The sequence below is a fragment of the Durio zibethinus genome, chromosome 10 (genome assembly GCF_047325235.1).
Source record: "Durio zibethinus cultivar Kanyao isolate XHJ-2024 chromosome 10, ASM4732523v1, whole genome shotgun sequence".
In the NCBI taxonomy this organism is placed as follows: Eukaryota; Viridiplantae; Streptophyta; class Magnoliopsida; order Malvales; family Malvaceae; genus Durio; species Durio zibethinus.
In genome coordinates, this window is record NC_143171.1 from 25,782,857 (window position 1) to 25,803,370 (window position 20,514).

At 33.7% G+C, this 20,514-nt stretch overlaps 3 protein-coding genes across 8 annotated transcripts; 2 read left to right on the forward strand and 1 right to left on the reverse strand.

Annotated features, from left to right (window-relative positions):
- The first annotated feature begins 1,932 nt into the window (after positions 1 to 1,932).
- DEG8 (Trypsin family protein with PDZ domain-containing protein) lies at positions 1,933 to 7,148 on the forward strand. 2 transcript variants are annotated; one of them, XM_022884559.2, is made up of 13 exons: positions 1,933 to 2,268; positions 2,866 to 2,996; positions 3,335 to 3,417; positions 3,537 to 3,635; positions 3,854 to 3,920; positions 4,236 to 4,311; positions 4,428 to 4,494; positions 5,118 to 5,335; positions 5,448 to 5,515; positions 5,716 to 5,795; positions 6,061 to 6,147; positions 6,301 to 6,408; positions 6,827 to 7,148. In XM_022884559.2, exons 1-13 carry the CDS (start codon positions 2,111 to 2,113, stop codon positions 6,953 to 6,955), a joined length of 1,371 nt encoding a protein of 456 aa, XP_022740294.1. In that variant the 5' UTR covers positions 1,933 to 2,110; the 3' UTR covers positions 6,956 to 7,148. The 2 variants fall into 2 exon arrangements, with proteins under 2 accessions (XP_022740294.1, XP_022740295.1); XM_022884560.2 differs by having other exon boundaries at positions 2,130 to 2,268; positions 2,870 to 2,996.
- A 1,661-nt stretch (positions 7,149 to 8,809) lies between these two features.
- LOC111292055 (DExH-box ATP-dependent RNA helicase DExH18, mitochondrial-like) lies at positions 8,810 to 13,365 on the forward strand. Of its 2 annotated transcripts, XM_089766991.1 has the most exons (4): positions 8,810 to 8,913; positions 9,030 to 11,595; positions 12,271 to 12,336; positions 13,061 to 13,365. In XM_089766991.1, exons 2-3 carry the CDS (start codon positions 9,065 to 9,067, stop codon positions 12,323 to 12,325), a joined length of 2,586 nt encoding a protein of 861 aa, XP_089623117.1. In that variant the 5' UTR covers positions 8,810 to 8,913; positions 9,030 to 9,064; the 3' UTR covers positions 12,326 to 12,336; positions 13,061 to 13,365. The 2 variants fall into 2 exon arrangements, with proteins under 2 accessions (XP_089623117.1, XP_022739977.1); XM_022884242.2 differs by lacking the exon at positions 13,061 to 13,365 and having other exon boundaries at positions 12,271 to 12,937.
- Positions 13,366 to 13,729: 364 nt separating this feature from the next.
- LOC149516610 (uncharacterized) lies at positions 13,730 to 19,663 on the reverse strand. Of its 4 annotated transcripts, XR_016345861.1 has the most exons (15): positions 19,426 to 19,663; positions 19,075 to 19,163; positions 18,454 to 18,917; positions 18,164 to 18,230; positions 17,595 to 17,999; positions 17,032 to 17,162; positions 16,850 to 16,958; positions 16,580 to 16,725; positions 16,376 to 16,449; positions 16,145 to 16,244; positions 15,775 to 15,974; positions 14,514 to 15,661; positions 14,169 to 14,434; positions 13,844 to 14,061; positions 13,730 to 13,762 (listed from the first exon to the last, which is right to left on the reverse strand). XR_016345861.1 is itself a non-coding variant. In XM_089766990.1 (14 exons), exons 3-14 carry the CDS (start codon positions 18,621 to 18,623, stop codon positions 14,013 to 14,015), a joined length of 2,865 nt encoding a protein of 954 aa, XP_089623116.1. In that variant the 5' UTR covers positions 18,624 to 18,917; positions 19,065 to 19,111; positions 19,426 to 19,663; the 3' UTR covers positions 13,798 to 14,012. The 4 variants fall into 4 exon arrangements, 3 of the variants coding, with proteins under 3 accessions (XP_089623116.1, XP_089623115.1, XP_089623114.1); XM_089766990.1 differs by lacking the exon at positions 13,730 to 13,762 and having other exon boundaries at positions 13,798 to 14,061; positions 19,065 to 19,111; XM_089766989.1 differs by lacking the exon at positions 13,730 to 13,762 and having other exon boundaries at positions 13,798 to 14,061.
- Between the last annotated feature and the right edge of the window lie 851 nt (positions 19,664 to 20,514).

Below are 20,514 nucleotides of genomic sequence, written 5' to 3' on the forward strand. Positions count from 1 at the left end.
ATAATAAAGTTTTAGTTTATTTTTCAAATAAAAATATAATAATAAATGTTTTTTAAATTAAAAAAAGAGAAAAAAATTGTGAACAAAACAAAATGTTATAAAAAAAATTATAAAAAGAGCTAAAGGAATTATTGTTAAATATTAAAATGAGTATCATTTTTTCAAAGTTAAGTGATAACATATAATTAATTGATATATTTTTAAAACAAACATTCCTAAACCCAAATTATTTTCGTAAATTCAAAAATTATATTTTTAATAAATTTTAATTTATTTTAAGATTTAATAAAATGATAAATTTTATTAAATGATCAGTTACGTCTAATAAAAAAAAATTGATGGCTAACTTATGGTTTTTTTTTTTTTATCAAAAATCATCTAACAAACTCAAAACTATGACAAACAAGTTGGATCCAAACATGGAGTTGGGGTTGGTTCCAATTTTGACATGATATTGATATCACTAGTTTATAGTTTATACACTAACATCCTTAAGTTGAGAAAATTTGGATCTTTCCCACATGATGGAATAAACAAATTGGGTTATACCGGATTTTGAGTAGGGGTTTTGATAGATTAATCTAATACAATATATAAAGGATATGTTTGATACATAAAATTATAATAGGATAAAATAAAATAATATTATAAATAAAATTAAATTAAATAATATCTATTTTCTTATATAAAAATTAAATGTAATATATGATAATTATCATCTTATCATATTCATTATTTTATGTATGAAACTTGATCGAATATCTTAAATAAGAACTCTTTTGATATTGAAATTGAAAGTGATTTTTAACTTTAAAAATTGTTTTTATTCAATCTAATTGACTGCAATAATAATCAAACATAAACCATCTACGAGCATATGGTGATGAAAACATATATATCGAAGATAGCGATACAACATCATTGTCATGTTTGTGCCTTAGTTTTGCTAAAAGTAAAGTGAGCAGAAGTGAATTTAGGACTTTGAATCAGAGCTTGCCAAAGATTTTTGTACGCATTGAAATCGCCTTAAAGACTTCACCGAAAATCTAGTTAGAATATCAAATATTACATCCTCAGTTAAATTGACATTAATAATCATTGAGCATCTTTTAATCTGCTTCACAAATAAAAGAAAGTATAAAAAATGGATTAACCTCTTCATTTTTTCCCTTTCCTCTTGATAAAATAGTGATGTGGGTCAATTTATAAATAGGGATGAAGAATTAAATGTCAAAATAAATCATTAAAAATAAAAATGTGATATTCATCAAATTAGAGAAATGGATGTTTGCTTATCTTAACAATATTCAAATTTTTTTTTTACATAATTCATTGTACCTTATGATTACCTATTACCAAAAAAAAAAAAAATCTGGCATTAACTCGTTAAGCAATATTTTGATGAAAAGAAAATAAAAATAAAATAAATTAAAATCCATATTAATCAAATGTGAAATAAAAATTTGATCTTATAGATAATGAAACACCTTTGGTTCTTTGCATAATGCACTTTATCTTATAAATACATGTTACAAAAAGCTAATTTGGCATTGAGTTATCCAACAAAGGTGATTGGTGCCAATTTACTTTTCGGTCATTGACAAACCAATGTTGATGGAAAAGAAAATAAAATCTAACTTAATCATACGCCAAATTAAAATTTTGATTATATAAATAATGAGATATATTCAATTTTTTGTCGACTTAGCATAATTGATTGATTAATATTATTTATTATTTTTTGTTATTAATTTTATTAATTTATTCAAATTAATAAAAAAGTTTTAAATTTATATTAATAAAAAATTAAAAATTGTATGGTGCATCCAATAGTAATGAGATAAAAGGTACTGGTGTAACAATACAAATAAATGAAAATTAGGGATCAAATTGGTAATTTGAGCATAAATGTGGTTTTTTTTTTATGTAATTCTACATTTCAAAGCACAGACCTGAAATTTAGTGGATTATCATCTACTCCCACCATTTCCGCTGCAACTCAGCTTCAGAGAAAAAAAATTTTGATTTGATTTGTTTATTTTTTTTGGTAATTTCTATAATTTACTATAATTCACAATAACCCACCAAAAACAAGAAAAAAACCACAAAAATGCAAGTTTTAGTTTGCAGCAATTCTTGTTCATTAAACCTTAACATGAACAGCGTTAAGAGTCAGTTGTTCATGGGTCGTCGCGAACTCTTGTCTACTTTATGTTCCAGTGGCTCCCATAATGACATCGTTTCTCACAAACCCATTTCCGTTTTAAGGTTAGTTTTCACATTTCTTTCATTAAACTCTGCTAATCTTTTATACCCATTTAGTTTTTTACACGTCTTTGCTTGGTGAAATTAATAAAGTTTATTTTTTTACTTTCTTTTTAAAATTTCTTTGCCTCATTTTAATGTGGGTGTAATTTTTTTTTTCTAGTATTTATAAGAGAACCTGTGCTTGTGTTTATATTTACATAGGAGCATCATTCTAAGGTCAGTATGGGTGAATGTATGTATCAATATAAGCATCATTATGTATGTGAGTATACGTGTGTATCTGATTCTGTATGTATGTGTATGTGGTTATTTATGTATGTGTGCATGTATGGATGTCACTATTAAGTGAAAACACATGTATGTTATATACCCATTAATATATATATATATATATATATATATTCGTACTTATGAAAAAATATCCGTTTTCTATCCAAAAAAATCTGTTTTTATTCAACAAAGTGAATGCTAGTAGTAATGGCCAGGATTGGTAATTTATATGCTAGTCATTGATGTTGCAGAAAATGATTTCAACTTTCATGTTTTATTCAGTTTTGTTATAGTATTATTTTAATGTTTGTTGATTGGTGCTTTTAGGAAGGTTGGTGAACGAATGGTGGATTTGGGTGAAATAATAATAGGAAAAAGTATTCCATTAGCAACAAGGAGGGTGTTGCTCGCAAGTCTTGTTGCCTGTTGGAGTTACCATCCTTCGTGGCACTTATCAGGTCTGCACATTTCAACTCTGGTTCTCCTTTTACTTAGCAGATTGCATTGTAATTGATTACCAAACTTACTCATGTAAATTAGTTTCAATCTGGTGTCATCTATTTGAATGCACTTGCCAGTAAAATTTATAGCAGTAGTTAACTAGCAACTACATATTGGTGGGCAGCTAAGCCTTTATTGTCTTGCAAAGGTGCAAAGAAGTTATAAATGGAAACCGTTCTGTTGAAAGGATATGGTGTTGGTGGCCACTTCAAGTTTAATGTTCTTCCTTCCTTCTTAATTCCTCGGTGTTTTTACCAATTTGCTTCTGATGATGGGATACATTGTGGATTTGCAGCTCAAACATTGGGGGATCCATCAGTGACAGTTGAAGATGTAACTCCTCCTGTTTTCCCTTCTGGAGCTCTCTTCCCTTCTGAGGTTCATTTTCAATAAATCATTGTTATCCTCCCTTTGGAATTCTGTGATTAGTTTATAGTTCTGAGCTCTTCCATACTAGTATTCATCATGTGTTAAACTTATACATGCCAATTTGGCAGGAAAGAACTGTTCAACTCTTTGAAAAGAATACATACTCTGTTGTCAACATATTTGATATAACATTGCGCCCTCAACTTAATGTAACTGGTGCTGTTGAGGTATTTTTCTGATTTTCATTGATCTATCATTGTCTGTAATCTTCTAATTCACACAAGCAAGCTTATGACAGGTAGGTTAGAGACTCTCTCTCTCTCTCTCTCTCTCTCTCTCTCATGACTACACTCAGAGCTATCCATTAACTATTTTGCTGCATTAACTTAAAAATGCCCTTATGCTTATTAACTCATCAAGGGTACTGCAAAATGTTTACTGGCAGATTCCAGAAGGAAATGGTTCTGGTGTTGTCTGGGATGAACTGGGACATATTGTGACAAATTATCATGGTAAGAATAAGAGCTAGTACATGAACTCAAATAACTATATATTGATCACGGACATCAAGAGTTCCAGTAGACTTTTTGTTTCCAGTAGCAGTTATCTGCTCTGATGAGTGCTAATACATGATTATACAAGGAATCTCCATTACATGAGAATCCTAATTGATGCCTCACTGAAACATCCTCCTATGTAATGTTAATTTATAATCAGTATCAGCTATATCAGATAAAGATTCTTATTTTATATTTTTCTTCTATAAACTTTCCTGTCCTTTCTCTCTTGTTATTTTTCCTGGTTAACCATTCCCTTTGCATGTTCAGTGATAGGCAATTCCCTCTCAAGAAATCCAAGTCCTGGGCAAGTTGTTGCACGAGTTAATATCCTAGCATCAGAAGGGTGAGATTTGCAGTACCTTTAGCCTTTGCTGGTAAATTGAGTTGCATTATCTAGTATTAAGTTTTTGACTGCTGCAGCTTTTTCTTTAATTGTCTAATCTAATTGCTGCTTTATAGGGTACAAAAGAATTTTGAGGGTAAGTTGATTGGTGCCGATCGCTCTAAAGATCTTGCTGTTTTAAAGGTATCTTTTCTTTTTATTTTCCTGTAAAGTACTGGCTGAACTGCCTTGATTGTTTGGTCTGATTATATTACAGGCTACACCAATGTATGTGTATCTCTTTGTTTGCATTTTCAATAAACTTGAAGCTTGTAGATACACAAATAGACGATTGATTTTGGTTTAATAGAATTTATATTACACCAAATTAATCAAAATGATGTGTAACCATCAATAATTGTATATAAAGATGTAAGCCGATCATAACTTGTGTATATATGCATGTTCACATGGTTGCATATCAATTTAAGAATTAGTCTCCTCTTCAAAGGGAAGTTATGTGGGCCTATTCTATATCGGAGACTCAGTTGTTTGTCACAGAACATTTAATGAATAATTTTGACATAGAAACTCCAATTTCCTAAACAATGAGATGAAGGAAATTATTCATTCTAACTCAAAATTAGAAACAAATGTATATCTCCTTTTACCAAAAAGGAAAAAGAAAATCTATATTACCTGTAATGGCATAGGCTTGATCAAATTATCCATCCAGGCGATGCTGTTCTAATTGTGCATATACTCTGTAATATTCTAGTTTGCCGAAAGTTTATGAGCAACTGATGCTGATCTCCTCAACATGCTAGGTAGAAGCCTCTGAAGATTTGTTGAGGCCAATTAAGGTGGGGCAATCATCTTCTCTAAGAGTAGGACAGCAATGTCTAGCAATTGGAAATCCATTTGGTTTTGATCATACCCTTACCGTTGGAGTTATTAGTGGATTGAACCGAGACATTTTTAGTCAAACTGGAGTCACGATTGGTGGTGGAATTCAAACAGATGCAGCCATCAATCCAGGAAACAGGTTTACCAAATGATTTGTCTAATCCTCAGTATCCTTCTTAAACTTTAAAGTTAATGTCTTTAAACAAATTGTTCACTGCTTTCTACCTCATGGCTTTCTTTATTTGTTGCAGTGGAGGCCCTCTGTTGGATTCTAAAGGAAATCTGATTGGAATTAATACAGCTATATTCACACAGACAGGTCATTTTATGTTCCATTTTTTTTGTTGCATATGTCATGTGCCATAATCTGAAACAAAGTAGTTATCTGATATTGATTGCTTTATCTTGATGGGAAGATATATTTCATGATTAGATGTTTCCCGTGGCCAAAAATAATAGTAGTATTAAAATCTAGCAGCTTCCTATGTATTGCATTCTGATTTGTTATTTGTATTTCAGGTACATCAGCAGGTGTAGGATTTGCAATCCCTTCCTCCACGGTGCTTAAGATTGTACCTCAGCTGATCCAGTTTGGCAAAGTAAGTTTCATTACCGGTCAAATTCTTGCTTTCCTCCTATTTTCTGATTTTTGCTAACCCCCTTTTTCTAGTCCTTCTCAGTAAGGACCTTTTACTTTCACCTTCTCTGCATTTTAACCATCACTAAACTCATAATTCTGCAATATTTGGGTATAAAAGGATGGGTGTTATTACTAAGAGTTGAGCATCTGAACGATTTTAACCTAATGTTACTCTGAATGAACAAGCTCTAGTACTTCCTATCTCATTTTTCATCCACTGTCAGGCTGTTCGAGCAGGTTTGAATATTGAAGTTGCTCCTGATCTGATTGCTAATCAACTTAATGTTCGAAAAGGGGCCCTCATCCTTCAGGTATTTCAAATTTAGTTTGGACTTTTAAACTTTTAAAGTGTACCCATCTTTTCAATAACTTAGAGATTTTATACCGTCTATGTGCTGTTGCTTGAAGAATATTTAAAAATTTCTTATATTTACTTCATGGTACTTTACTACATGGTACTTTAGGTTCCTGGGAACAGTCTTGCCGCCAAGGCTGGGCTACTCCCTACCACCAGGGGTTTTGCTGGTAATATTGTACTTGGAGATATCATTCTTGCAGTCGACAACAGATCTGTGAGTTTCCTCATAAGTTTCTACTCTTCTAGTTCCCTATCTAAACACGTTCTTTTAACATCATGCAAGATGATAAATTATCTATATAATTTCGAAAGTAAGAATTTTGTTTTGTTAATGTGATAATCTGATAGTGTTCTGGCTTGAAATCATTTGGCTCCTCTTTGTTATTTCATGTCGATATCAAGCAGATCATTGTTCTTGATTGCTTCCATTCTGGTTTCGCATTTTCCAGTTGAGCAAGATATGAGCCATTGTTCAAATTTAAGTTGTCATTTTTGTCAACCTGGCGTGCTAAATCATGTTGGAATGAAGTATTTTTGTTTCATGTGCATCACATTCAATGATTCGATGCAGTTTTATATGACATTCATATCTTAAAACACTGTTGTTTTCTCTTTTTGCAACCTATCATCAGGTTAAAAACAAAGGAGAGTTATACAAATCATTGGATGAATACAATGTGGGGGATAAAGTGATCTTAAAGATTCAAAGAGGCGGCGAGAACATGGATCTGCCAGTAATTCTAGAGGAAATAAGTTCATGACAGGGTCGCCCAACATCTCTTTCGGGATGATGAACATGTACAAAAATCCCATGTTGAAACTCCCACAATTTGTCAATTTCCCATGTTTGTTGAAGGAGGATTATATACTTGTGGACATATATGGCAAAGAGAGGAGCTGTTGTACACAACAGTTATTGGTTATAAGGATGTTAAGGGATAGGGTACGAGACGGGTACAGTATTTTTTTTTTTTTTTAATTTTTAGATTTTTATATTATATTTATTTTCATACTTATATTTAAAGAATATTTCAAATCTATTTTCATTTTTATCTTCGCGAGTATTTAATGGATTTAGATAATTTTCATATCTATAATTTTTTAATAAATAATAAAAATTAAATTTATTTTTAAGTTTTTTTTTAATTTTTATCTAACATATTTATGTAATGTTTTATAAATATATATAATATATTTTTTAAATAAAAATATATTAGTTTAATTAATTTAAAATAATAATTTATATTATTTAATAAAAAAATTATTTACTATAAATATATATATATATAAGGTACAAATATGGGGCAAATGTTATATTATTCATTTTCATCTTTATATGCAATAAAAAATTTAAATTTATATATATTTTTATTTTCACAATATAATTTTCATCTTCATCTTTATTTGAGTAAAAGTTTTCATTTTCATTTTTATTTGAGTAAAAGTTGAATTTTTCGTTGAGTTTAGATAAAATCGATAGCTCTAATTGTTTTATGTCTTCATTATAATTGTTTGATTCATGATACTTGTCTATTTTGTTAAAAATGGCTGGGATGCAATATCAACTATAAACATGACATTAAATCCAATTTTATATGTACATCAAATTAACAACGGTGGGAGTTAAAATCCCTTTTTGGTGCTTGCAAATGACGGGATTAAATAATGAAACAAATGAATATTCAAATGAAAGAAGTTTCAAACCTGCATTTTAGTTTATATGATTTATGCAATTATTTTTTAACACTTATTCAGTTTAGAGTTTAAATTTTAGTATTTTTAATTTTTTTAAATTTTTTTAAAAAATAAAAAATTTTTAAAATAATATTTTAATTAACTTTAATTAATATTCTAAAATTAATTTTTTATTATATAATTTAACGACATGTTTGATACATAAGATTATAAATATAATAAGATAATATAATATTATGAATAGATTATATTAAATAATATCATCATATCTTGTGTTAATGTATATAAAGATTATGATAAAAATAATTTTATTTATTAATCAAAATTATTTTTTCAAAATTTATATAATTTAAATTATTTATGTAATTTTTACGAATATAATAAGATATGTAAATTTTTTTTAAATTTTTAATTTATCCTTAAACCCCTATCCTATTATATATCTGGTTGAAAAAGACAATATGCACATAAACTTTCTCGAATTTTTAATTTTCAAATGTCAACTCTAATGAAATGTCAACTAATTAAAGAGATAACCAGTTAACAAGACATGTAGATTTAATTTCATATATTAAAAATATTTTTTTTCATTTGTTAAGAATTGAATTATCTTATGCTAAAAAAATATTAATCCTCTTTGTAATATTATTTCTTTCTTTTTGTTTAATTCTATTTTATATATAAATATAGATATATATATATATATATATATAAATTAAGATGATTATTATTGTATCTATCAACTACCCTCATAATCCAAAAAACTAATTTATAGAAAGAAAATATGTGGGCTTCGTAACTGACTACCCAAAAAATTGGGCCAACTCAAAGGCAACAAAGCCCATTAAACTTTGCTTCAGTGGACTCAAATAGAACTGAGTCTAGCCCCTTAAGTTCCAAACTTCCTCTGTAATTGCTCCGAACCGACTCTGGGGTTTAGGGTTTTTGGTGGCTTAACCATAGCCACTATTTTCCCTCCATTTTCTCTCTCAGTCTGTCTTTTCTCTATCTCAGTCCTCTGCAGGTAAGCTCCATCAATTACCCTTTTTGTTTTCTTAATCTCCCGTTCTTTTATCACCAAATTTAACACCTGTTAACTTATTGCTATTTCATCTTTTTATTGCCTTTAAAAAAAAACAGTGTTGGGTTTATACTCTTTTTATGTGGCGTTTTTAATGGGAAAAGGCTTGGCAACGTTTCTGTTTAGAATCTATACATCTAAGAACAATGTTTCTAGAGTTAAGTTTATGTTATCCAATCGGTATTTTCATTCTCTACGGCAATATGAAAACTGGGTTTCGGATAAAGACCCTTTTGTGCCATCTTTCGATATGCCCGGAAGAGAATTTTCGACGAGTTTGGTTGGTTTAGGTGGTAAATTTAGGAACTTCGGAGATGCTAATGTGAGACCTTTTTCGTCTGTTGTTGAAAATGGGGATGATGATGGTGGGGAGGATAGTGTAATGCGTGGTTCGAGAAGGAAAAGAAGTGAGGAGAAGAATATTGTGGATTTTGTGAAAAGTATAGATTTTGATGGTGTCACTGAGAATAAGGGTGAGGAAGGTGTTGATGGTTTTAATGAGAACGGTATGTATGGTTCAAGAGATGTTGAGTCGGAACATGAAAGTGATAAAGAGAATAAGGATATTGTGAATTTAACGAGAATTAATGGTTTTGATGGTGTCCATGAGAATTTGGTTGACGATGGTATTGATGATTTTAAGGAGAATGGTATGTGTGATTCAACAGTTGTTGAGTCAAAATATGAAAGTGATGATGTAAGTAATGATAAAACTGTGGGTGGCAAGCAAGTGGCTTTTCGTGATCCTGTGGAATTGTATCAGGAACTTCGTAATATTGAAAAGCATGCAAAGCTGAAACGAGCTGATTGGGAGATTGTACAAGAAGTTTTCAATTATTTCAGTAAATCAGGGTTGGCAGCCAATCAGTCTCTTGCCATTTACATTGGCAGGTCATTTTTCCCTACAGCTGTCCATAAGTTTCGCAGCTTTTTCTCTAAGAAATGTTCAGCTGTTGTTGCTGAGCACGTGATATCACTAGGTCCATCTGATGCTGCTGTTAAGTTTCTTTTCCCTATATTTGTGGAGTTTTGTATTGAAGAGTTTCCAAATGAGATCAAGCAGTTTCGAAGTATGATTCAGTCCGCAGATCTTACAGAGCCACATACATGGTTTCCCTTTGCGAGGGCAATGAAGCGTAAGATTGTTTATCACTGTGGTCCAACAAATAGTGGCAAGACTTACAATGCTTTGCAGCGTTTTATGGAAGCAAAGAAGGGTGTTTATTGCAGTCCGCTTAGGCTTTTGGCTATGGAAGTTTTTGACAAAGTGAATGCACAAGGAGTTTACTGTAGTCTCCACACAGGGCAAGAAAAGAAATTTGTCCCATTTTCGAATCATGTTGCCTGCACTGTGGAAATGGTGTCAACAGAGGAATTATATGATATAGCTGTGATTGATGAAATCCAGATGATGTCAGACCCGTATAGAGGTTATGCATGGACACGTGCATTGCTTGGATTGAAAGCTGATGAGATACATTTGTGTGGAGATCCAACTGTTCTCAATATTGTCAGAAAGATATGTTCTGAAACTGGAGATGAGTTGCATGAGCATCATTATGGCAGGTTCAAACCATTAGCGGTTGAAGCCAAGACTCTGCTGGGAGACCTTCGAAATGTTCGATCTGGTGACTGTGTTGTTGCTTTCTCAAGGAGAGAGATATTTGAGGTGAAAATGGCCATTGAGAAACACACAAGTCACCGCTGCTGTGTTATTTATGGTGCTCTGCCACCAGAGACTCGCAGACAGCAAGCTAACTTGTTTAATGATCAAGATAATGAGTTTGATGTGCTTGTTGCCAGTGATGCTGTGGGAATGGGATTGAATCTTAATATTAGGAGAGTTGTCTTTTATAGTCTTTCAAAGTACAATGGTGACAAGATTGTTGCAGTCCCAGCATCACAGGTTAAGCAAATTGCGGGAAGAGCTGGTCGTAGAGGAAGCCGTTATCCGGATGGACTGACAACAACCTTGCATTTAGATGATCTGGATTATCTAATTGATTGTTTAAAGCAGCCCTTTGAAGAAGTTAAGAAAGTGGGTCTCTTTCCTTTCTTTGAGCAGGTTGAATTGTTTGCTGGGCAATCCCCAAATGTTACTTTCTGCAAGTTGCTTGAAAAGTTTGGTGAAAATTGTCGTTTGGATGGGTCATACTTTTTGTGCCGTCATGATCATATTAAGAAGGTGGCAAATATGTTGGAAAAGGTCCAGGGATTATCTTTGGAAGATAGGTTCAACTTCTGTTTTGCTCCAGTTAATGTTAGAGACCCGAAAGCAATGTATCATCTCCTTAGGTTTGCTTCGTCTTACAGTAAAAATGTCCCAGTAAGCATAGCAATGGGCATGCCAAAAGGTTCTGCTAAAAATGATGCTGAGCTCCTGGATCTTGAGACTAAACATCAAGTTTTATCTATGTATCTGTGGCTATCTAACCACTTCAAGGAGGAAACCTTTCCTTACGTGAAGAAAGCAGAAGAAATGGCTGTTGATGTTGCTGACTTGTTGGGTAAGTCTCTTGTTAATGCATGCTGGAAACCAGAATCGAGACAGGGAAAGAAACCTAAGCCTCAAGAGAAGGAAGAAGGATATCAGAGACGCAGGTCAATTATCAAGTTACATGAGAAGTAAGTTTCTTGCTATTAAAATAACCACATGGCTTATTGCAGAATAAGAAATTTGGCATGGGATTCCAGTTTTAACTGTGTTTTGTTGTTATTTGCTTTCTACTTTTTCTTTCAGCTAAATGTAAAACTTTCTGTGTATGTATGTGAGGGATGGATGGACCCTCATGATAGCTGAGTTGTTTTAAAATATATGATTGTTTTCTTATGCTAAAACATTATTTAAGGCTCACAGTCAAAATTGCACCTCCCCAATGAAGATAGAGATATGGCAATGAACCTCTCTCATCTCCCCTGTGCTATTTCACATTTAATGCAATTAGGATTAATCCCTGGTTGATCTCATTGTCGAATAATTTTCTCTGTTCTAAATGTTATGAGACACCCAAACCCCCCCCCCCCCCCCCCCCTCTCCCCCTTCCCTAGGAAAAATGGAAAAAAAAATTTAAAGAGAAACCAAAATGAAAATTTTACTTGACAATAATTATCAACCGCAAGCAAACATGAAACTTAAGTGGATATAAAAGACATAACTGTGGACGATGTTGATATGCTATTTGCATGAGGGTTTTCTTTTTTTTTTTGGAGGGGGGGGGGGGGGGGGGGATTCAGTACCATCTATAGGTTTTACCTTATGATTAACCATCTATGCTAACAATTTTGGTGTTTTCCCTGCAGGAAAAGGCAAGATAAATCTGCTCTTGCAGACAATTCATCAAAAGTAGCAGCGTAATCATATTATAGGTACCTAATATGCGTAGTCAACACAGCTACTGTTTTAGCTTTGCTGATAAATCTTTTCTTATTCGAATTTGCATTGGAAGAGGATAGACAAAAGCAAAGAAAGATATGAGAAGGGTGGGAGAAGAAAATCTCTGCCATAATCTTTTTAGACCTTAGGTAAAACCAGGCATAGAGAAGCACCCGTTTGCTCGCTTTATAATGGCCCCTTTCTGTTATTATGGTGGCAAAGCATTAGTTATTTCCGAGAATCAAGGGAAAATCTCCATTTTCAGATGAGTGAATATAAAATTTGAAGGTGAGAAAGATGCTTGAATGGTAATGTTGTCAATTTAGGGGCTCATTTTAGGATTAAGTTTGTGAAGCACATTGTATTTTGGAGGCAACAAAATGCATTTCATTTGTTGGGGGACTTATTTGTGTGTTGACCCTTAGGGTTAAACTCTGTAATTGGTCCATTCTTCACTTGAGTTGGTATTCATAATATGTAGGCTTATTGCTCTTTTGTTCTTTTTTTCTCCTTGTTTCACTGAATCCTAAATCTGCTGTATAAGGAATAACTTTATAGATTAAAAGGTGCCGGAATGTCTTCTCTACGCTTAAACTGATTTGGTGTGGTTTCCAACACTGATAGCAGGTTTCTTCACCGCCTTGCATGATTGAAGGTGGTTCCTATCTCTTGAAAATTTTTCAAATGTTTCTTTTTTTTTTTCATCTGATATTGCAGGTGAGATCTGGAATTATTATGCTAAAGTGATCTTAAATCAAGTTTCAGACGTCTAATTTCCCGACAAAAGTTTCCAAAATTACCGTGTCCTACGGCTTGCGGCCTATTTATAAAGGGATAAAGGAAAAAAGGGAAAAAAAGGGAAAAAGCACTACTACATCCTGTGATATGTAGGGAATAAGAGAAATTATTAGCCCCTAATGAGTTGTAACGAAACTCAATGAATGTTTTTTTTTTCAATTTAGATTGTAGAAATTATCAGGACGTGAAATCTGATTATTAAATTAAAAGCACTCTTTCAACTAGCTAATCTTTGTCTGGCTGTTCGGGATTTTTATCAATCTGAAAATTACTGACATGAATTCATTTAGGAAGCTACCATGTCCATGACCATGGTCAAAGGGTAATAACTTAAGAATTAACTGTTAAAATTGTGTATTGAGTTTCCATAGAGGATCAAGCAGATTTCTATAATCAAGATGCTTTAATGCAGCATGCTTTGTACCGAATTCTTAAGCATTCACGGTGTAATGTCAAGAGAGTTCTCATCAAAGAAATCAGCAGCCTAAGAGTTACCTTTTTGTAATTTCCTATCCGCAATTGAGTTTGTGATACAGTCGATTGTCGATCCATCATCACCATGAGAGCGGGAACAAACGAAAGAAATATACAAAATATCCAAAAGGTCTCATATTTCTGATTCTGTTTGATTCAACATCAGCAGAAGAGATGGAAAATTTTCTGAAAAACCTTTTTAAGTTTGCAAGAGTTAAGCATACTTACAAGTTAGTGCCAGGCAGATGGTTTTCACCACACAAGAAAAAAGTATGGACATCAAGTCCCAAGTAAACTATACGAGTTTTTGTGCAAAATATGCAGGTGGGAAATCTTTACCCACCCTTACCACCTATTTTTCCTATTTGTCTGCTCGTTCCAAAGCATTACTGTACTACTATGCATGCAGAGGCTTAACAACCAAAGGAGAATCCTTCTTCGAAGCACTGCAAAGAAAAAGGGCAATAAGAACATTAGGATTTTTTCTTTTCTTTTAAATTGACAAAAAACTGAAGATCTGTTTGCGAAGATGCTGGCTTTGGGGAAGACTTACTTTTGTATATGGAAAGGAGGAAATTCCTCATTTTTGAGGACCTTTCCATGTAAAGACTGAGGGTATCTATCCAGTGTAGGTAAGATGAACTTTTGCACTTTCACGTCACATACCACACATCTATGATCGAAATCACCAGCTGCTCGCGCAGCTTCTATTTTACAGTCGCCACACCACAGCAAGTGTTGGCAAGGAAAGTTGGCCCACAAAAACTTTGGCTGGTTGCACCAGAAGCACTTTCCCTGCTTAATGCTTGCCTTGTAATTCTGCACACATCAAACCATGATTCTGTTATTGTTGTGAAATGTTTGACATAAATTCATGAAAGTGTTGTTAGCTGCTTACGTGATAGAAATCAAATTGACGAAGAAAGAATATGGATGAGTTATTCCTTTTTCTTAGAAGAGCCTCCAGAACCAAATGCCTTCCTTTATGACTGAGTTTCCTCTCATTAAACCCCCGAGTCCCTCCTTCATCATTGGCATTTGCTGTCCCACTTTTTCTTTCATTATATAGCTTTGTTTGAGTAAGGCAAAAGTCTGACTTTAAGAATTGCATAAAACTTGAGTGAACAACAGGCAATTTATTCTTCGGAGCTAAATTCTCTTGCAGAACGTTTTTAGATGGATCAATCTCGCCACTGCTGATGCTAACATTTTCACAAGAATTTGAGAGAAGATCCTGAGGATACTTGGAATCATTAGAATCAGTATCTGTACTGTCATCAGGTGGTGCAGCACAAGAGGGTGGGTAGTGCACGGAGAGTGGCTGACGCAATTTCCAATCAGGCATAGGTAGGCAAGGCATGAGCACCATGTGATTGGGAGATCCACATCCTCCTATTGGCATGACCTTCATGCGACAAAGATCAGGAAAACATCTCATAAAATCACTAAGCTTATGGTAACCAAGAGAAACATGGTCAAGTTCTAGGCCAAATGCAGCCCTGAAATCTGCCTTCAATGATGACAGAGGGTATTCCCCTTCCTTTGGTTTCTTTGATAACTCCTGTAAGAAACTGGGAAGCCACTTCTTGAAAGTTCTCAACCATATTGGAATATTGCAGTTGGTGGAGGGGGTGCTAACGAGTACTTGAGATTCAGGAAACGTCTTCGGTTGGCCATGGAGTAATTTATTCACCCATGAGATTTGATCAGCTTTAGCCTCTTCCAAGATTTTCCTTCTTGGCATCTCTTCCTCACTCTTTTCGCTGGATGTCTCCAATTGTGGTTGATATTGATCATTGGGATCCTGTTGATGTTGAGGTGATAGCTTCAAGGACTCATCCCATCTCCCAACAGCACTTTTGATCTCAACTTGCTTGCCCATGATGGTTACATAGCGTGCTTGAACAGCCTTTGAAACAGACTTACGGTGTTTAAAAGTGACAAAGCCAAAGCCACGAGAGTGTAATTCATCACCTGTTCTAATTGTAACAACATGGGCGTCTTCCACAGACCCAAACTGACCTTCAAAAAACTTGCTCAGTGAGTCTGCTCAAGAAAAAAAGGGGGGCCATAACTTATCCTGACTGAACCAGTACAGCATTAGCAAAAGTGCATACAAGTCTAAATGCAACTAAAAAAGATTTTGACAAAATTCTAACCAGAATCCAACAGAGGATGGAGGCCGCCTACAAAAATTTTCCGTTTCAGTTTCTCTGCAGCAGGAGAATGAATGAGGTGCATTCCCTGTTTCACCTGTCCAAGCTCCTCTTTACCATGAGCATAAAAGCACTTAGAACCTCTGACACATCCTCCAGATTCAAAGTACTTACAGATCTCTGTCTTTAGGCTTGTGTTGGTTCTAAAAAAACAGGGAAAGTAGAAAATTAAGAAATAAAACAGAAAGCAACATACTCAACCAGCACACAAAGAGAGAGAGAGAGAGAGAGAGAATGTGATGGGGAGATGGATGTCAGGGATGACAATTCGCAGGATTTTTTATGGTTTTAAGTTTTTGAAAAGTTTAGTCACCTTTCAGTACAGCTTTCTTCATCCGCCATGGTTAGAAGAGTTTCACATGTATCAAAAATAACTTCATCACCTTTGAAGCGAGGAGTATATTTCTGTTCAACTGGGGAAGTACGATTCACCGCACACAAAAATATCATGAGACTGGATGAGTTAAATTAGTAATAATTGAGATTTATGTCTTTATGTTTGTTAACTATGCCATACATTGGAATGTTTTTAAACACCACTTACTGAGAGTACTATAGGTTGTGTTTAGTATGAAACGTATGTCCTGTGACTTAGCCAAGTCTATCGGCCTTTCTCTACTGGGGAGCACAAATGTAAGCGATGTTAACTATTAAAGTTAAATTTCAATGGCAAATTTCTAGGAAACAAATAAAAGAACCATTATAACATGAAGATGACTTTAAAAGAAAGGGTATTATTTTTTCCAACCGCAAGTTGAGGACTTCACTGTTTGCACCCCAGCGCAGAAGAAGCTCTGCACAGTCAATATGATCATTCTTCACAGCAAAAAATAACGGGGTTTCTTTCATTATAGTTTTGTAGTTGATGCCATCTGGGTCTTCTAGTAGAAGTACCTATCAGAACAATTGAAAGGAAAATGTCAAAGATAAAAATTGCAGATTTTGGAGTATAAGAACCTCTTTAAGCTTGCTACTGGCATGTGGCGCTTAAATAAGAAAAATTTTAAAGAAATTATACCTGGAGTGCCTGTGTATTACCATTAGCAGCAGCAATGTGAAATGCTGTTAATTCCAATTTGTCTTTTTGGTTTACTCGGGCACCATGCTTCAAAAGGAGCCATATGATTCTGGCAACAACAAAGCGATCATAAGGAAAAAAAAAATTTTCATGTATGGAGAGAGAGAGAGAGAGAGACTGACTTAATCTGCTGTGAAGATGAACTCCAGGACATTCTAAGGGACCAATGCAGAGCAGAGTTTCCTTCAGCATCAGCATCATTTACGTCCATGTTGGTCTTCAGAAGCAGCTCGATTACAGCTTCATCTCGGGCCTATGACAACGTAAAGCCCAAAAATAATGCATGAGATGAGATCAAAACATTAAAGTGACACAAAATGATTACTAATTGGAACTCCAAATTTTCATTTCATTTTCCTTTTGAGAATCTTTTCCGACTACAACTTTGAAAAGTAAGGTTTTGTTAGAAAGAAAATGGATTATTGAAGAAAATCAAAGTACAATCATCTTAGAGCCCCGAAATGGTCCCATGTTGTAGGTCCCCGGACTTTACCAAAGTACCCACAGTTCATTAATCAAATGATTAAACTATCACATCGACACCCACTTTTTGACAAGGACACAAAGGTCCATTTGCTTACAATTCCAATTCCCCATAGATATCATAAAAAAGAAAAAAAGTATCCGCATGTTCTTAATGCCAGAGCAAATCATTATCAAAATCGAGGTTAACACTAAACACTACCTTGACAGCACGGATTAACGGTGATGTCAGCTTCTTGTCTCCGCAACCGTTACGAGCAACGGCTCCAAACAGCTGAAGCAACTCGATCTCGCAAAGCAAAAGCTTCCGTTTCGTATCGAACTCGACTTTGGTTGGGGATGTATAGTTCCTTTTAGCTGTTCTTGACGGCGACGTATCACGGCGGCCAAACGATAATGCCTCCCTGATAACGCATTGGTAAACGGTGTCTTTCTCCTTTAACCCCGAATAAGCGTCGCGTAGTAATACAATAGACTCGTTAACTTTCTCTGCCGCTACGATAAGAAGAGCTGCTAAAGCTACTATTTTGCCTCCCATGGCTATGGAATACGCCACCTCGCCTATTGCTTTCGTTCTTTCACTCAGAAGTTTCACCGCAGTCAAATCCTGCCAAACAAGTCTAATATTCAGATTTATTAATATTTACTAATAAGGATTTTAAACAACTGATTAGTCAAAATCCGAATGACGTGAAAATTTTTATTAGTCAAAATGCGAACTCCTTCATATTAGAATGATTTTCCCGAGAACCAAACAATATTTAAGGAAACCTTTTCACTAAGCAGAACCACCAAGTCGTCGACAGAGTAGTCATCCGGATTCCAAATCACATCCATCCTGAAAATCACAGAAAAAAGCCAAAAATTTTCATTATTCTTTTCAATTTAAAAAAAAATAACAAAAAGAATTATTATAATATAAAACGAGCCGAGAATAGAAAAAGAAACATTTCCAAAAAAGGCCATTACTTTTGCGGTCTTGCTTAAAAACATCACAGCTTTTGCCTTCTTGTAAAACAGAAAACGACATTTTCTTTCCTTTTTATTTTCGATTTTTTTACCTGCTACTAGACAAAACCATCTCCAGAGCAAGCAGACTTCGTCCATCTTTACTCCTCGCTTCCGTACGGGCGCGTCTCTTTAGTAACAACTCTACACAACGCGCCGCGTGAGCCTCCGACGCCGCCTGCAACGCCGTCACCTTCATCGCCATATCCACCTCATTCACCATCGGCAGAAAATCAGTTTCCACTTCGCCGTTGAGCAGCGACGTGGCGCATTCAACAGCGTCGAAGTAACAACACAGGAGGAGAAGTTTCAATGCCGCGCTTCTTCGGTTCGATGGATCATCATCGGAGTCGTGGATGAGTTGACGCGAGTGAGTTATGAAGCGACTTCTGTCGTCTTTTGTGATCGAGTTGATGAGGGCAGTTTCTAAGTTGTTGAGTAGCGATGCTTTTATTGGCGTTAAGTTTTCAATATTGTTCTGTTTTGAGATATCACCGACTCTTCGATTTTCTTTTTCCTGCGATTATTATTCAAAACAAATAATAATATCTCAGTATTTATCACAAAAAAAGATTGAAAAGTAATAAAGCAGAAAGGAAGATGAAAATCGAAAGAGGAAAAATAAAAGCAAAATTTTAACATAAAATGAAATAAGAAATGAAACCTTTCCGTACTTGTTTGGCTGCTGAGAGAAGAGAAAACGACGTTTTTCTAGACAAACAAGCAGCAAAAATGAGCTTCAGCCATTATTTTTCTCATAAAACTTCAAAAAGGAGTCGAAAAGATGTGTTAGAGAAATCCTTCAAACTTGATTTGTTTTTAAAAAAATACTAATTTTCTAGAGAAAAGGCGAAATTTTCGTAGTAAATTCAAAAAATCCACCGGGTAAATTCTAATCTTTTTCCGAAATTTTCCAGATTGAATTTTTTGGACATTTTTCTTAATTGCAGAGAAAAAAAAGCGAATGCAAATAAAAAATCGAAGCATTTTTACGATTAATTTAAGCTTAAGAGAAGGTATCGCACCAGATCCATCAGCAAAAAAAGAAGCCCTAACTTTTCAGCTCCAAAATCAGTTTCAACCACAATGCCTCCATTTTCAACACCAAATCGAAGCTGATTTTCATGTAGAATCCAAACAAGGCATAAAAAGAGCCAAAAAATTTTCAAGTTTTAAAGAAAAAAGATTTTGAGTGGAAAAACGCTTCTTTGTCTTTCTCGCTTAATACAACAGGTGAAACAAAAGAAAAAAAGAAAAAAAAGTAAGATTATGAGTGATGGAGGTTAGTATTTATAACAACGGACTTGGGATTGGGTTAATTAAATGGATTTAAATGTGCATTTTCAAGTCCGCGTTTGATTATGCGGTTTGACTAAAATGACCTTCATTTGACTGGAGTTATGTGGGAAACGTGAACGGGAATAGAAACAAAGGGGAGGGTAGTAAGGGGCATTAAGATGTTGCAAATAAAAGCTTGCTGAGTCGTTGTCTAACGCAGAGGAAGTACAAAATGTAGCAATGGAATATTGACAGGTGTAAGACTGTGAGATGTAGACAAAATGACTACAACTTCCTTACCATGTTTTTCCTTGAGTTTAAGGCGCCGTTTGGATTCAGTCCCACCACTCTTTTTGGTACGATTGGACCAATCCAATTATACTGAAAATGATATATTGAGTAAATCTTACTATTTATGTCATCGTATTATATAAAATATTTTTTTTATATTATAATTTATATTAATATAAAAATATAAATAATAATATTTTATTTTATTAAATTTATTAATAATTTTTTTAAAATTTTAAATTATATCATTTTTATACTTTTTATTTATATTATTTTTATATCATATTATTATATTAAATTTTAAATTATCAAATTTAATATTGAGTAATATCAATGTGGTATGATAAAATTCTTTTTATTATGTAATTTAAAATTTTTTTTATCATTAATTTAATTGTTAAATTATCTAAATTATTGAATTAAATTCGACATCATTATTAATTGAATTAACTTTAATAAATCATTAAAAAATTTTAATTTACATGAATTATTATATTAAAAAGATTAAATCTCCAATTTTATTAGAATACAGGAATTATTTCATA

Coding starts and splice junctions, on each gene's coding strand:
- DEG8 (XM_022884559.2), top strand. CDS start 2,111: ATGCAAGTTTTAGTTTGCAGCAATTCTTGTTCATTAAACCTTAACATG. Junction 2,269..2,865: donor AAACCCATTTCCGTTTTAAG/GTTAGTTTTCAC, acceptor TGGTGCTTTTAG/GAAGGTTGGTGAACGAATGG. Junction 5,336..5,447: donor GCCATCAATCCAGGAAACAG/GTTTACCAAATG, acceptor TATTTGTTGCAG/TGGAGGCCCTCTGTTGGATT.
- LOC111292055 (XM_089766991.1), top strand. CDS start 9,065: ATGGGAAAAGGCTTGGCAACGTTTCTGTTTAGAATCTATACATCTAAG. Junction 11,596..12,270: donor ATTATCAAGTTACATGAGAA/GTAAGTTTCTTG, acceptor TTTTCCCTGCAG/GAAAAGGCAAGATAAATCTG.
- LOC149516610 (XM_089766988.1), bottom strand. Junction 16,959..17,031: donor TCATCTTCACAGCAGATTAA/GTCAGTCTCTCT, acceptor TGTTGTTGCCAG/AATCATATGGCTCCTTTTGA. Junction 16,245..16,375: donor CACAACCTATAGTACTCTCA/GTAAGTGGTGTT, acceptor GTACTTCCCCAG/TTGAACAGAAATATACTCCT.